Source organism: Prionailurus viverrinus, chromosome A1, assembly GCF_022837055.1.
Source record: "Prionailurus viverrinus isolate Anna chromosome A1, UM_Priviv_1.0, whole genome shotgun sequence".
NCBI classification, from domain to species: domain Eukaryota; kingdom Metazoa; phylum Chordata; class Mammalia; order Carnivora; family Felidae; genus Prionailurus; species Prionailurus viverrinus.
In genome coordinates this window covers 187,312,079-187,328,492 of record NC_062561.1, presented here as the reverse complement: position 1 = coordinate 187,328,492, position 16,414 = coordinate 187,312,079, and the positions used below count along the sequence as shown (strand labels likewise).

The 16,414-nt window shown below is 34.0% G+C and overlaps 1 protein-coding gene across 1 annotated transcript in view; it reads left to right on the top strand.

Moving 5' to 3' along the window:
* GABRG2 (gamma-aminobutyric acid type A receptor subunit gamma2) overlaps positions 1-16,414 on the top strand; it is a 113,761-nt gene that overhangs the window by 37,671 nt on the left and 59,676 nt on the right. Inside the window, exons 4-6 of the mRNA XM_047860951.1 lie at positions 119-339; positions 3,334-3,416; positions 6,833-6,970. Coding sequence (XP_047716907.1) covers positions 119-339; positions 3,334-3,416; positions 6,833-6,970 — 442 coding nt within the window. The remainder of the gene's footprint in view (positions 1-118; positions 340-3,333; positions 3,417-6,832; positions 6,971-16,414) is intronic.

Below are 16,414 nucleotides of genomic sequence, written 5' to 3'. Positions count from 1 at the left end.
GAGTACCTTTGCTTTATGTTGGTAATGAGAATACAAATGATAAATACAAACAAATGTTCTACATTACAATTCTGTGTTTAAAATGTTCTATTTCACCTTTTTTTTTTAAAAAAAACAGGAATATACAATTGACATATTTTTTGCTCAAACGTGGTATGACAGACGTCTGAAATTTAACAGCACCATTAAAGTCCTCCGATTGAATAGCAACATGGTAGGGAAAATCTGGATTCCAGACACTTTCTTCAGAAACTCCAAGAAAGCTGATGCACACTGGATAACCACCCCTAATAGGATGCTGAGAATTTGGAATGATGGTCGAGTGCTCTACACTTTAAGGTATTCTTTTGAAAAAGAAAAAGAGGAATCTCTGGGAATAAAACAAAGATCACCCACACTCTCTTGAAACAAGAGGAATGAAAGAAATTTCAAACCTACATCAGGGTGTGCATGTTTGATCAAAACAGTATGTGGTAGTACAAAATTTGTATTTCTTTCTGTTTTCAATATGCTTTGCAAAGTCATAGGTAGAACTTATTTCTTTAACTAATGTAAGAACTCTGTTTTCTCACACGGACATGAAATGTCCCTTGACTTTATAAGGTTACCTGATCTTTGTGCCTGCCTTGGCTTTTGCATGTGTGTTCTGCTACTTTAAAATAAGGAGACTGAAACACAGTTACCATTGGGATCGCCAGTTATGCTTGGAAATGTCTCTGTTTCCAAGGAAACCATTGCTAAAGGAGAAATTTTGGTGTGGAGAGCTCCTGTACCTCCTTTTCTTTTCTGCACAATAGCAAGTAACTACAATGAGTTCTATCTGACAGCACCCACTCCCCACTACACTGATAGGCTATTTGACTTAATTTATTGGCTATTTTGGGAATAGACTTCTTTAGGGATAAGTTGAAGGAGGTATCTTTTATTTTCAGAACTTAAATATGAAATAACTTTTGGGAGATTTTCTACTTAAATTCCTGTATGCCATTATCTTAGCACTTTATTTTATCTATCTATCTATCTATCTATCTATCTATCTATCTATCTACTTATTTATTTATTATTTTAAAAATGTTTGTTTTTGAGAGAGTGCAAATGGGGCAGGGGCAGAGAGGGGGAACAGAGGATCTGAAGCCGACTCTGCCCTGACAGCAATGAGCCCAATGTGGGGCTCGAACTCACAAACTGCAAGATCATGACCTGAGCTGAATTTGGACACTCAAGCTACTGAACCATTCAGGCACCCCTTATACTTACATGCATTTAAAATGTTTTTATGTTGAGGTTTCAAATGGGTAAAAGTATATTATTAAACATCATAATAGGTAAGTATATAAACTTAAGAACCAGACAGATCTGACTTTGGTTCTTAGCTCTATTTGACTATCAATATGAATTAGGGCAGCTCTCCAGAATTTCTATGTATATGACTTAAGGGCAGCTATCTGGTTGCAGGGGTCTTGATGCTAGAAGGTATATCTCAAAGCTTTATTAGTAAGTTTAATGTTTTTACTTGGTTACATTTTTATTTAGAGGAATTAGGTAGGAATTGATGGAGATTATTGTAAATAAGGCACCACCACCCTCATGACACATTCCCCCACCCAAGATCAGTAACTAGGAAAAATGGCCACAATTACAAAAGAAATTCATTGCATATAGTTTGTATTCATCATGGGTTTCATTAAATGAGAGATAGAGTAGTGATTGAAATTAGAATCTAGTGGAAATCAAAGTTTGATAAATCAGAGCTCAGTCTAGCTTTTGCAAAATTGAGTCACTCACACTATCTCAAGTCCCTTTATTGTCCTCATAACTATAGTCATTTTTTAACTTGTAATAACTTGCAGAATCTCTATCCAATATTTAATTATGGAAGTTACTTCAAAAATTCCACTTGTAAGATTCAAAGTTTGAATGAGTTGTGAATCTATAGAGATGATTTTATTCTTGTTGCCAATCTATAAGTTATGAATATTTGTGTGTGCACAGATTATATATGTGTGTATCTATTTTTGTATCTGCAATCTTTCTAAAGGTGTTTTCAATTTTAATAATTCCAGTTTAACTTGAAAATAAAAAAATATCAAATTAATTATAATTTCACTTACAAATAAAACTAACCTTTTCTTTGGAAGAGCATATAATTATTGAATGACAATGATTAAAACCTTCAGGTTTAGAGACAAATAATCTTGGGTTCAAATCTCAACTGTGCTGCTAGTTTTGTGACTGAACAAGTTAAAGTACATTAAAGCGATAATAACATTTATTAAATGAGAGAAAAATTTATCATACCCAGTGTCACATAGATGATTAAAGGCTGAATAATTATTACTTATATTTTAAGATCAGTAGTTGCTCTATTATACCATAGAAAAATGAAATCTCCCCAATTAATAATTATGCTGAGTTATAAAATCTTTTAAAATAAATTAATATTTATAAAATAATGCTTTTATTAGTTCAAGATTATTCTCTGTACTTTGTAAGAAATATAGCTAACAAATAAGAAATCTTAAAAATAATCAACCCACTGCCATTACAATTTTAGAGTATATTCCTACTTGTCCAAAGATGGTCCAAAACATCTGGGACTCCATTAAACTTCTCCATCCTAGAGTCCTAGCCTATATCGAGATCCAGAAAATCTGTAACTTTAATAAACACCCAGATGCAAACTAATTGAGGTTCACTGGCAAACATTTTTCGAACATGTCTGTATATGTGTATTTAACATTTCTTGTTTGCTATTAAGTATTCTTCTACTCTGTAACATCCTGTCTAATGGCTTCATAGTGTTCCATTATAAGAATGCATAATACTCCATTGTGAAATATAAATATGTTAAAACTCACATATAGTAATTTAAATCTAACAGCTACCAAGTACTTACAAACAGAAGGTTCTGCTTTAATTAGCAGATAAGATCTGAGAATTATCAGCATTAATTTACATGCAAACAGTAAATGAGCTTAAGTTCCTAAAACAATTTGTTCTGTTAAGTTAAATATATTCACCAAGCAATCTCATGTGTGCAATTAATTTGCCAAAAAAATTACATGGTCATAAATTTTGGAAAAAATGGAATTGAAGCCAATGAGATCCTATTGTTTGTTCTGTGAAAATGAATGGACTACATTAAGTCTTAAGTAATTTTCTCCTGGACTTGGTGGGTTTCTTCAGGGAGAATCACCTTGAATTATCAATAGGAATATGAGATATATTCTCCAGGAACAAAGATGAAGAATAGTCATTAAAAATTGCATTCATGTACATTCTTAAAACTGTGTCTAAACTCTTTCTATTTGTGTTTCATATCCTTCTGTTTAGGTTGACAATTGATGCAGAGTGCCAATTGCAGTTGCACAATTTTCCAATGGACGAACATTCCTGCCCCTTGGAGTTTTCCAGCTGTAAGTAACTCATTCTGTATTCTGTATCCTCTCTCACCAACAGTTTCCTAATTGCAATGCCAACTAATTGGGATACTCCTAGAGAATGCAGAAACAAGCAATGTTGTTGACTTTGAAGATTTTGACAGTTACTTTCATCATAATAAGTCAGCTTAACCCTATTAGAGTGATTTCCTGCAAAAAAGGATCTATTTTATTAGAATTTACAAGTAGCTTTCACTGGGGCATAAATTTTTAATAAATTCACAGTGGTTGCCTGGAGATATTTTTCTTTTCTTTTTTTTTTTTATTTGTATTTATTTTTGAGAGAGAGAGAGCGCACATATAGGGGAGGGGTAGAGAAAGAGGGAAACACAGAATCCAAAGCAGGCTCCAGGCTCTGAGGTGTCAGCGCAGAACCCAATGTGGGGCTCAAACCCACAGGCCCCACATCATTACCTGAGCTGAAGTCCAAAGCTTAACCTATTCAGACACCCAGACGCCCCACCCAGACACCTTTCTCAAGAAGCATTGTAAAGCCAGGCCTGAACTCAATGGAAAGGTATAATGGTAGGTTTTACATCCTTCTTCCCGGCTCCCACCTGCCCCCAATTAGCTCAGAAGAAGAGAGTAGCAGCATCTTTGCTATTTATTCTCTCCCTTACAGTGTCATCTGCTTATTTCGATTTCAGTATATGCATTAAAGGTAGCAAAATTGAAAATTACCCACTTCATATGGAGTTTGAATAATATCTAGAGCTAGTTATCTACCAGTGAATAAAAGACTAATTTTTGGTGTCTTTTGGGTCTAGTTCAAATCCCAACTCCATCACTATAGACTTGAGCAAATTATTAAATCTTGCAGTGAGTCCACAATCTCAGGTGCCCAGCAGAGACTTTGAGATGTGCCCTCCCACAATATTGTTTTGTTGATGTAATATATGTAAAATGCTTGATATGCTACCTCACACACAATAGGATTCAGTAAAAAACTCTATTATTTCTATTAATTATTATTATTATCAGGCAATAGATTATATAGCAAAATGATCTGTGATGATTATAATACAAATTAAGCTTCATAGATAATTTCCTGCCTGAACTAAACCCAAGCGTCAGTGTCCCCCACATGTTTGCCTCACTAATTGTTCAGGTCCACGTTAGGTTGCTCACCTCTTTCTTATTTTTGGTCTGACAACTATGGATACTAGGCAGAATGAAAAACTTATTATGAATTTTAAGTTTATATTTCTATAAGTAGAATTTCCTAGGCAGGGAGTGACAGAGACCCATACAAACCAACTAAATAATAATAGCTGTCCTTTCAAAAAGAAAAAAAATCAATGATGAAAGCAGCAATCATCTGTTCATCATTACATAAATTCCTGAAGGAACTAGAGGAAAAATATCACTATCTATCATATCTATTTAGAAAAGTTCCCATTAAATTGGGGCACCTGGGTGACTTAGTCAGTTAAGCGTCTGACTTTGGCTCAGGTCATGATCTCATGGGTTCATGAGTTTGAGTCCCACATCTGGCTCTGTGCTGACAGCTCAGAGCCTGGAGTCTGTTTCAGATTCTATGTCTCCCTCTCTCTCTGCCCCTCCGCAACTCATGCTCTGCTTCTCTTTCTGTCAAAAATAAAATAAAACATTAAGAAAATTAAAAAAAGAAAATTTCCCATTATAAATCTTATTTCATATGTTTTACTTTATCCAAGAATGGGATATTTTTAAGTAAAATCCTCCCCAAGCTTTAGGAGATGAGACTTCTTTTCTATTATTTTTTCAACTGGGACTACTCTTCTGAGTCAGATAAAATCTAGAGCTGGTGATTTCTGTGTCTTTAGGTCACTGATGGACACTTGTCTTCTGAACCCAAATACAACTTCATGTTTCTTACTGCTATCAAAAAAGTTAAATCATCAACATGTTCTCCATAGGGAGTTCCCTAACATTACTATTCTTTTTCTTGGTTCAACACATCCTGTCCCCTACCCCTTCTCCATGCCAGTCTGGGGATCATGCTTTCTTTTTTCTTGCATCTTAGTTAATAAGCACACAACACAAGCCTAGTTGGACCAAAAGAAAAGAAAAAGGGAACACGTTAGGGATCCTATTCAAGGTAGTCAATCAGCCTCCATAATTAAGACTTATATAGCATTATTAGTTCATAAATAGTTGAGATGATGTCTAGTTTTATTTATCATCTATCTATCATTTATCTATCATCTATCTATCTGTTTTTACTTGAGTTTATGCTTTTCTTTTAGATTTTATTTTTATGTGATCTCTACACGTAACATGGGGCTTTAACTTCCAACCCTGAGATGAAGAGTTGCATGATCTAGTGACTGAACCAGCCAGGCACCCCTACAGAGTTTATTCTATAATTTACTTCAAAATGTTTATCCACTCAACAATTATACATTGGCCATCAGTCATGAAATAAGTACTACCATCATCTCCATAAAGAAACAAATAATTGAGGGGAAAAAAAACAAAGAAATTTGTCTAGGGTATTATGGCTAGCAAATGGTACTGATAATCTCTACATAATCAGTGCAATACCTCTCTCATGAAGGCTTTCTGTTCTCTTGGCTGAACATAATTAACTTCTTCAGAATCTACATAGTGCTCTTTGGTATCTTGCCCTTGGCATTTCTACTTACTACTTTTTTTTTTAAGTTTATTTAGTTTGGGGGGGGGGAGGGGCAGAGAGAGTGGAAAAGAGAGAGAATGCCAACCTGGCTTCACATTGTCAGTACAGAACCCAATGTGGGGCTCAAACTCATGAACTGTGTGATCATGACCTGAACCAAAATCAAGAGTTGGATGCTTAACGGACTGAGCCACCCAGGCGTCCCACTACTTACTACTGTTAATTGTAGATTTCTGCATGTATTAAAATGAAGTCCCAACAAATTGAGAGAGAGAGAATAATGTAAATAGTTGAGGTTATTTTTCTCAGTCATCTTCCACTCTAAGGGCATACCCTGGAGAGGCATTTGAGTCTCCTCTTCCATTATTTTCTGTTTCTGCATGACTCTCAAAACCTTGCCTTGTTTACTCCTCATCATATGCAAAATAATATCTTGCATATGTGCTATTTATCATATATTGGATACTTTTTATATCTTACCTCAGACAATGTAAAGCATGCATATAGTATATCCGAAACCATGTTTAAAATATCTTCTATGCAAATTAAGTTATTTTCAAGGGTAATCTTGACCTTATGACTTCTTAACTTCTTGTTGGGATAAGATGTCATGTATTTATTTCCTCTATTGTGATGCTCTTTAGTTCAAGATACTTTTCTAACTTAAAACGCCATCTCTCTCATAATTACCTCAGTGTCTTGTTCATGGAAGGTGGTTGCTACATACATTCATTTATAAATATTTTTAAATATGTGCTTTTCCATCTTATGGCAGATGGCTATCCACGTGAAGAAATTGTCTACCAATGGAAGCGTAGTTCTGTTGAAGTAGGTGACACAAGATCGTGGAGGCTTTATCAATTTTCATTTGTTGGACTGAGAAATACCACTGAAGTAGTGAAGACAACTTCTGGTAAGATGCTCTTGAAAGCAATTTTGAGTGACCCCTTCCAGAGTTAATACTCTGGTATAAATAATTCACAGACTTTTCAATACCTGTCTACAAATGATACGCAGAAAATTAAATGAAGTGTTTTAATTTACCAGAGAAAATTATAATTGGTATTCTAGCATAATAGATAAATATAAATGGATTCTATCAGTTTGAAGCAAAATGGATTAAAATTGGATTAGTAACTTATTTGCTTAATTTCTTTAAGCAAAAATGACTAGCAATTATTTTAAAAGCAGACAATATTTATTAGGTGTAGGTGTAATGTTTCTTTTAGGAAATAAGTTTTATGGTATATTAAAATAGCAGCATTTAAAGTAATCACACAGGGAAAATTAACTTTCTGCAGATACAGAAATGTGATCATAATGGATATGGACTGATTCCGCATTCACTAATTTAATATTTTGAACTGGCTCTATTATGGATAAGGGACAGGCCTCGTTTGAAACCCCAACTACATCAGTTACTAGCTATAGATATTGAGAAAATTACTGAATTTCTCAGGGATTAAATCTCCCAGATAACTAATGTGGACAAAAAACCTGTTTCACAGGCATACTGTGTGTATAAAGGAAAAAACAAAAAACAAAATCAAAAAAACAAAAAAGAAGAGTGCTTAGAATGATACCTGGAACTTAGTGAGCATTCAATAAATAGTAGCTTTTACTAATACAAGTGCGTGTGGGACCTAACGTGGTCAGGAGCTCAGATTTCTTAAGAGAAACTAAAAATCTTTATTTTTACAACAAGTATCATAGATTTTATTGGCATTAATTGAATTTATTTGAAAACCCATGTGATATAATTTAAGCCTATTTCAGAGACCATATCTGTCTCCTGGGTGGCCAGTATAAACCCTCTGCAATGTTGAGTACATATCCAAGCAAATTATTCCAGCTGCTCCTTTTAAAATTAAGTGAGTTTGATATGTCCCAGTTTCAAATATAAATGATGGGTTCTCAGCTTAATGTCTATTAAGACATGTATTTTGATATATATTCCTGTGAGTTGAACTGTTTTCTGTTGATTTATTTGCACTAACCTGAGTTTTTTCCCTGAAATTCATAGAATATACTTCTGTGTTGACTAATTTGGAATAAGGTCTTGGTCTGCTATACATAGAGAAGCAAGTTAAGGACCTATGCAAAAATAGAAATTTAAGATTATATCTTCATAACCATCATTCTCCAAATCAAAGAACTATCTGGTCTTAACACTATTATCAACAGTGTTTGCATATTTCTTCAACTCTCTTAATTTGCAAAAAGAATATAAAAGAAGGTCAAAGAAATGCTTGAGTATATTTTTGAAAAGTGGCCTTCTGTTCCCTTATTCACTGCAAATCCTGAACATCAAGTACTAGAACAGTCTTTTATTTGGTCCCTAAAAAAGATTTAGGATTGCCTTAGAACTGGTTTTCCATCTGTGAAAGGAAGAACATGTGTAAAAATAATTTCTAAGTCTGCATGCTTCCAGAATGAGAAATTGGGAATTAAATTGTGTTGTATATTCATATTTCTGTAATTGCTCCAGCACCCTAAAACAGAGCCCCAAAACTGATGACTAGCCAGTCTTTTTAGTCATTTGAGCCCAGAGGGGCATTAAAACCAAATGGTGGTAAGGGAAGTGTTGGCTTTATATCATAGGGCCTAAATCATTTCCTCCCCAATATTTCATCTTGAGAATGATCTAGAGTATTTACTGTCTATTATGAGATATTTCCAGAAGAAAATGACCTACTTACTTAAAGCATGGCAAGAAATATTACCAAGGTGCCACAAAGCTATTAATCTTCCTAGGGAAATCAAAGCAAGACTGCATTGATATCAGATTTGATACTGAGTAGCATGATTTAATTGATTGCATCATTTGTGAATTTTAATACGGTGGTTAGCCTCCCTGTTGGTCTTGTTGTTCACTCCCTGCTCTTGTTGGTTTGTATTTTGTGTGCAGCGCCATCTTAGTTGTATTTGTGAAGAGAAAGGACTGAATGGAAACTTAACACCAATGCTGAGAGGCAGCTTGATTCTCATGACAGTTGATTTTGTAATGATTTGAAGTTTCTGCATGACCTTTTGTTTGATTTCTGATGCCATTCTTACCTTCAAAGCAGAGCTTTACAACTAGTTAATATCTACAAGGAAGTTATAAAAACAGCTTTTATGGGAAATTATCAGATCAAATTTATACTCCTTTTAAATTTATACTCCTTTTAAATACATTATTACAATGTGATTTTCTCTGAGACTTACCATAAATGTTTATCAGTTTAAGAAGCCTTGGTCAAAACTGGGTGAGAATATTGCCTAATATCTGACCTAGCTTACTGCAAGGCTTTCTAACCTTCATTCATTCAAGCCCACCTCTCATGACTTTATTATATTCAAATGGTGACTATACTGCTGATTCCTTAGTATTTTTTCTTTAAATTGATTCATTATTGTTTTTAGTAAAATGAATTTTTAAAAAGAAAGTTCATATTAGGGCCATAATGAAAAAGCAGAAGCATTTGACACAATAGAAGTTGATGCAAAAATATAATGAAAAGCAAACAAATGTTCTTAAATTTTAAGTTCATATATTAGTGTTATGCAGACTGAGTATATTGAAAATGAGGGAAGGAAAGATATTTGAGAAATGGGAAATTGCAGCTGGCACCAAAGTAAAACATTTCATTGATGCAAACAGAAGAGTAGAAGGACCATTTCTCAGGGAAGAATCTTCTCGCCATGTAATTCAATGTCATCAGTGACAACCTTTGCACACACCACCTGAACCTTCTTAATTTCCCACCAGTCACATCTGTATCATACTTGAGAATAATATTGCCTTGGTGGTAGATGGATATGACTTGAAGAACATCTTTAGTTCACAGTCAATATATCAAAACAGATTCTGCATCCATGATTTTTCCCCCAAACCATCATGTCTTTATAATTGCTCTGCATCTGGGAATAGCACCATCATTGTCTCAGTGAGCCAGGCGTGAACAGTTAGAGTCATGTCTCTACCTCCCACCTCTAATGAATCACAAAGGCACTTATGCCTCTAAAGCATCTTGTGTAACTGTCCTCTTTTCTGTTGCCAATGCCCCTGTCCTAGTTCAGGATTTGTCTGTTCCCATCTGGACTGTGTTGGTAGCCTATTAAGTTATGTCCCTGCTGTCAGTCTCTCTCTTCCACAGTCTGTCTTTTACACATTAATCATAAAAGCTAGCGCTTACTGAGCACTAACTACATGTACTGTAGCAAACTTTTTATCCAAACAACCTAGTTGAATTCTCATAGCCATGGTCCTATTTCCTACACATCACACCCAAGGTATCACTGTGGATGAGGAAATAGACTTCTAGAGGCTCATTTACTGCAGGGATCAGTTACAAAACCTGGGCTATGAGTTCAAGTGATTTGCTCCTAGACTTGTGCTCTCAATTATTATGCTATTTTATTCCCACTGTGGTCTAATGGATCTTCTGAAAACACAACTTTCACCATGTTTCAAGAATTTAGTAGGTCAATTAAGCACAAGCTTTTGTTCTCAGGAACTTTCCAACATTGTTTTCTATAATTTCCCACCTTGTGACAGAACTAATCCAACTATATTTTTCTGAATATAAATAGCCAATCCTATCCACACACTGAATCTTAATTTTTCTTCTCTGAATGAATTCGCAAATCCTTTCTACCTTCTTTATGACTTTAAGGCTTAAAAGCATAGCATCTCCTCAATGAGGTCTTTACTACCTTTCATCAAAACAACTTGGAGCAATTTTTAAATCTGTACTCTTGGAGTTAGGCAGCTCAAGTTTGAATATTAACTTGTATAAATTATTTAATATATTTAAGCTCAGTATCACCAATATTTCAGGGTTGTTCTGAGGATTAAGTAATACACTCAATTAAAAATGCTTAAAACTTTCTCTGACACACAGAAAAGACTCTGTAAGAGAAGAAATTCTTATTAATAATTATCATCATCGTCATCATTCCATTAACTCTCCCTCAGAGCATTTTCACCCACTTTATGAAGACATAATTTCTGCTTTGTGTTGCTTAAGGCACTTTTTTCCCTACTAATTTTATTTATTTATTTATTTATTTATTTATTTATTTATTTATTTATTTATATTTAATTCTAGTTAGTTAACATACAGTGGCAATATTGGTTTCAGGAGTTAGAATTCAGTGATTCATCACTTATATACAACACCCAGTGCTCACCACAAGTGCCCTTCTTGATACCCCTCAGTCATCTGGCCCCTCCCCCACCCCCTCTGTCTCATGGTTTGTTTCCCTCTCTTCTTTTCCCCCTCCCCTTCCCATGTGTTCATCTGTTTTGTTTCTTAAATTCCACATCTGGGTGAAATCATATGGTATTTGTCTTTCTCTGAGTGGCTTTTCTCGCTTAGCATAATACACTCTAGCTCCATCTCCATCAGTGCAAATGGCAAGATTTCATTATTTTGGATGGCTGAGTAATATCCCATTGTGTGTGTGTGTGTGTGTGTGTGTGTGTGTGTGTGTATGTGTATATATATATATATATACACATAACATCTTCTTTATTCATCCATCAGTCAATGGACATTTGGGCTCTCTCCATAGTTTGCCTATTGTTCATAATGCTGCTATAAACATTGGGGTTCATGTACCCCCTTTGAATCGGTTTTTTTTAATCCTTTGAGTAAATACCTAATAGTGCAATTGCTGGATCATAGGGCTTAGGCACTTTTTATTTACCCCTTTCTGCCCCCTCATTCCAATAAATCACAAATTTCACAAAATTCACTTCTTTTAATCATCTTTGTACCCATGATGTTATTAGTATAGTGGCTTGCTTAGAGTTGTTGATGAGTAGCAATTGTAGAATTGATTGTTTATGACAATTATATTGATAAACCTGCAAAATTTCTCTCAATTTAATAAGCAGTGCAGAATTCTATTATGTATATTCTCATTACTCATTGTTTACTCTAAAGTAGAAGACTTTGTTCTTTCTGATCATGTTACCATTGCCAGTTCACCAAATTATCTACATGATTTTTAGTATCAGGCAGAACTTTTTTCCTTCATGTTCTTATCCTGATGTGTGGGCTACAAAAGTGGGCAAATAAGTTTCTTAGGAGAATCTGTGATCCAAGTGCCATCATTCTGAATCACAAAGAATGTATCACATTCTTCCCATGTTAGAATACCATGAAAGCTTCCATATTTTCTTTAGGATGCAAACTTCAGTGTTTCATGAAAATCCTCATAAATTTTTTGGTGAACCCATGAACATTAGATATTATTTACTTTTTTGTCTTTAATTCACCATTTTGGTTAGGATTCCATGTGCTTATTGTATTTTCCTAATTTCTATTATAAGAAATACATAAATATTAAAATAAAAAGTCCCTGTATCACTAAATTTACCTTACTTTCCAACAGTACTGGTCAGACTACAATTTTAGAAATACCAGCTCTGTGGATAGAGTCCATGTTCATTGCTTCATTTCTAAAATATTTAAAATTTACCCTATACCTTCAAAGCTTGACCACTATTCTTCCCCCATACCCTTAACCCCCTGAGGTGTTCTGTATAGGTAGTACGTACTTCATGTCTTTGTGTCCTATATTCCTTATTTAATACCAAGCTCAAATCCAACCTTCTGTACCTGTATCAGCCTATATGTATTGGTCAAATAATTATCCAAGTAGAAAAAAAAAAAAAAAAAAAAGAAGAGCTCCCACCTTCCACGATGTGTTTTAATTTAGATGTCTTTGGCAAACCAGGGAGACACTTTTGAAAACTACTCATAATGGAGGTGAACTATTTTAAGGGAAAGAAAAGGGGGAAAAAGACACAAGTTAACAGGATTTTTTTTCTGAAGAGGTTGAAATAAACCAAAAAATTCAGAAACCTAGTTGGTAGGAGAGAAACAACTGTGCATTAATCTCACAGTCTCCTGTGACTTTGGGTCACAATAAGCTGTGAGTTCATTTTAGTCAAAAATATACTTTCAAACTAGTTGAAGAAATGTAATGTCTTAAAATAAATCCATGGAAAACTTCATAGTAATTGAGTTTTATTTTATTTTTAAGCTTTGATTTAGAAAAAAAAATAAGTTTGGTTTCAATAGAAGAAAACATAAGAATAACGTAAAGAGAGCTGGACCAGGAATAGCCATCTCTGGGATTAAAGTTCCTTGCTTATAATAAGATGAATGCATTTTACTAGATGCTTCTTTGAAATCCTTGTTCTTAGACCTATCCAGAACCTCTGACGTCACCACAGTTACACTATAGATGTCCTAATGTAGGAATGCCTTTTTTTTTTTATAAATTAAGTTTTCCTAGAATGTTCTCCATCAAGTTTTCAATAGGTTTTCAAAGCAAGTCAAATGCAGAAACAAACTCCTTTAGATTTTTAATTTAAGGGGAATAACAGTCCCATGCATGTATTTGTTTTTAGTGACATATGATGGTATATATGTTAACCCAAAATTTTATGTTTTTCTTTCTTTCAGTTGTAACCCTGCAGTATTTATATATTACATTTTAAAAAGTTCCACATCAGAATTTTAAATTCCAAGGTTGCTCTGACCTTGCCTAGTGGGGAGACAGGGCTTGAGAGATAGAGAGAGGTTGCATAGGAAGTCATATCAAATCTAAGGAAAATTGTTTGGCTTCAAGGTGATACACTTTATTTATGCTTACATTCCACTGGCAAGAATATTGTATGTTCCCGTGATGATAAAATGAGTCTGGGAAATGTAGCTCAGTTGTGTGCTAGGAAGGAACAATGGGTTTTATGGCTTTCTAGCATCTGTGCAACATGGTGTGCTATCATATTATTTCTCACAACAAGCCTTTAAGAAATACATTTTTTTGCTATTTGACACATGAAGCAACTTAAGTTTAGAGGGGCTAAATAATTTATTCAAGGATATTCAATAAAGCAGAGTTATTTATCCAGATACCAAATTTTTATCCCAATTGCCTCTCATAAACATATTAGGCAAAGAGATGAATTAATTAAAAGAAAAAGTTAATTCTTAAGCTTGAAAATAGGTAATATTACACAAACAATGCAATGAAGTCATACAATAACCCTATATATATGCATCAAAAAAAATGTTAACTTATAAGAATAGGAATTATATTTGTATATAGCAATAACAAGTGAAAAACAATTTAACAATGATAGCCTTTCATTTTTCAGAAGCATGTTTACTGCCTATGAGCTAATACTATTCACTTGCTTAGTGGACCAATTGGTCACTATCTAAATAAGGTTTTAATTAAGAAATTGTCAGATCCAGTGTATTTGCTATTTGTTCTTATAAGAAAGAAAACCTAATAAAGGGTTTGTATGACTACTATTTACAGTAATTTTGGGGATTAATACTTTATTGTGACAGTCTATGAGAACTAACCAGGTCAAGACATTAATTTTTATCCAAGTCTTTGGTGTTTCCTAATTCAATCGAAAATCCTACTTTGCCATATTTAAAAGACACATTCATCCATGTGACTGATATGACTAATAGAGCCCTCCTGTCAAGCTGCTGCCCCAAATAAATATAAAATATTAAATAAGTATTAAAATATAAAAATGGGAGATATACTGAGTCTACAGACATCATGCTCTCCACACAAACTCATTAATGATTCCTTTCACTCTGTTTGATGCAATTGACCAATTTCCTCTTCTTATTTTTGCACTTTCAGAAAATAATGCTATTCAAGCATTATAGATAGCAAATTTAAGCATATCAGAGACTGAAAAGGGAAGCAGACAACAATGAGGAAATTTTTTTTTAATATTTAACTTTTTTTTCCCAAAAAGAGTTTATTAAGAAGGTCACGACACATTGCAGTGCTAAACAGCTCAGAAAAGAATTTGCTGCACATATAAGCAGTGGCTGACCAGAATTTGTTTACCATGTTCACCTACCTCTCATGTATATCTATCTCATTCAGAAAAGCAAGAACAGTCTATTCCCAAAGGGCAGAAATAGGTCAGAAAGTGCAAGGAAAAGATAATTGACAAATATCTTAAACATGACTAAATTATTTTTTTTATATATCGATATCTCCACTGTTTAAGAAATTGACAGTGCTTCTCATTAACAGGTGAGTCACATCATAAATGTTTGATTTTTCACATTTGTCTTCCAGTTTATCTTCCCCAAAATTAGCTTTTCCTTGCTATGAATTATCTATCAGAATAATGACAAAAAGAATACTAAAAATAGCATTTTCTTAAAATTACAGTTGTTCTTCCATCCCCATCACAAATTGAATTGATGTGCCCTTAAATGCTTCTCTATCAGCTCTATAAGAACATTGAAGTACAATAAATAAGTGGCTTTGTTTAGAAGATAAAGCTTCAGTCAAGAACGCTGAGTTTACTGGAATAGTTTCCAAACATGATTTCTAGTATGTTTAGGCTCACATGACTTAAAGCACTAAGCACCTGGAATTTCATTGGTAAGTGGTGAAGAGCTACATAACATATAAGACAATGTGTAATTCATGAGCTGTGTAATAGCTCCTTGTTAACCAGACAATGCAATCATGGACATCAATTATAACCACCTAATGATTATACTTTCTTAGCTGGTGATTTCTTGCTCGCAGTATCAGTACTGAGAGTGGAAAGAGATGGATAGAGAAAGGTAAAATTTTAGGGATAAATCTTGAAGATCAAGCCCAATTGTAATTTTACTTACAGGGAAATTACTCCAAAGAGGTAGAGTCATTGGTTGTAACTTGGTAGCCACTTGTCCAACTCCAGCTTAGAGCATGAATCATTAGACATGGATGAGTTTCATTTAATTTTATTCAGTATTGAACAATTGAAAATTTTCATGTGAAAATCTTAAACATATTTACATCTTAAACATCTGGGTCTTCATTTTCATTTGAACATGATTGAGTAGAGTTGGATTGTGACATTTCTGAAAAGGTGAGGTGCATCATTACCAGTTTACCAAAGTCCCTGTTGTATTTTTGGGGCTTTGGGTCTTTTTTCTGTTACTGTTTCCTTATTTTGAAAACTAAGTGCATCTATATCTCTGTGGAAAACTGGGGAAAATGAAAGATAATCCCCAAATGAGCACTTATGTATGCCTGGAAATGAAGTTTTTGTTTGTTTGTTTGTTTGTTGCTGTTGTTTTTACTTTTAATAGGCAAAAAGAAATGAACATGGAAACTATTATTCAGCCAATGTTTACTTGAGAATAGACAGTGATTTGCAGGGAAGTGCCAGAACCTATCCAATCTACATTTCACTTGTTTTTTTATATTCTACAGCTGGATTTATTTGTCATAAATATATAGTATATGCAGTGCAAATCAATTTTAAGTTTATTCAGTTTATCTCTATAATCCACTTTCCTGGCAGATGGATTTTAAA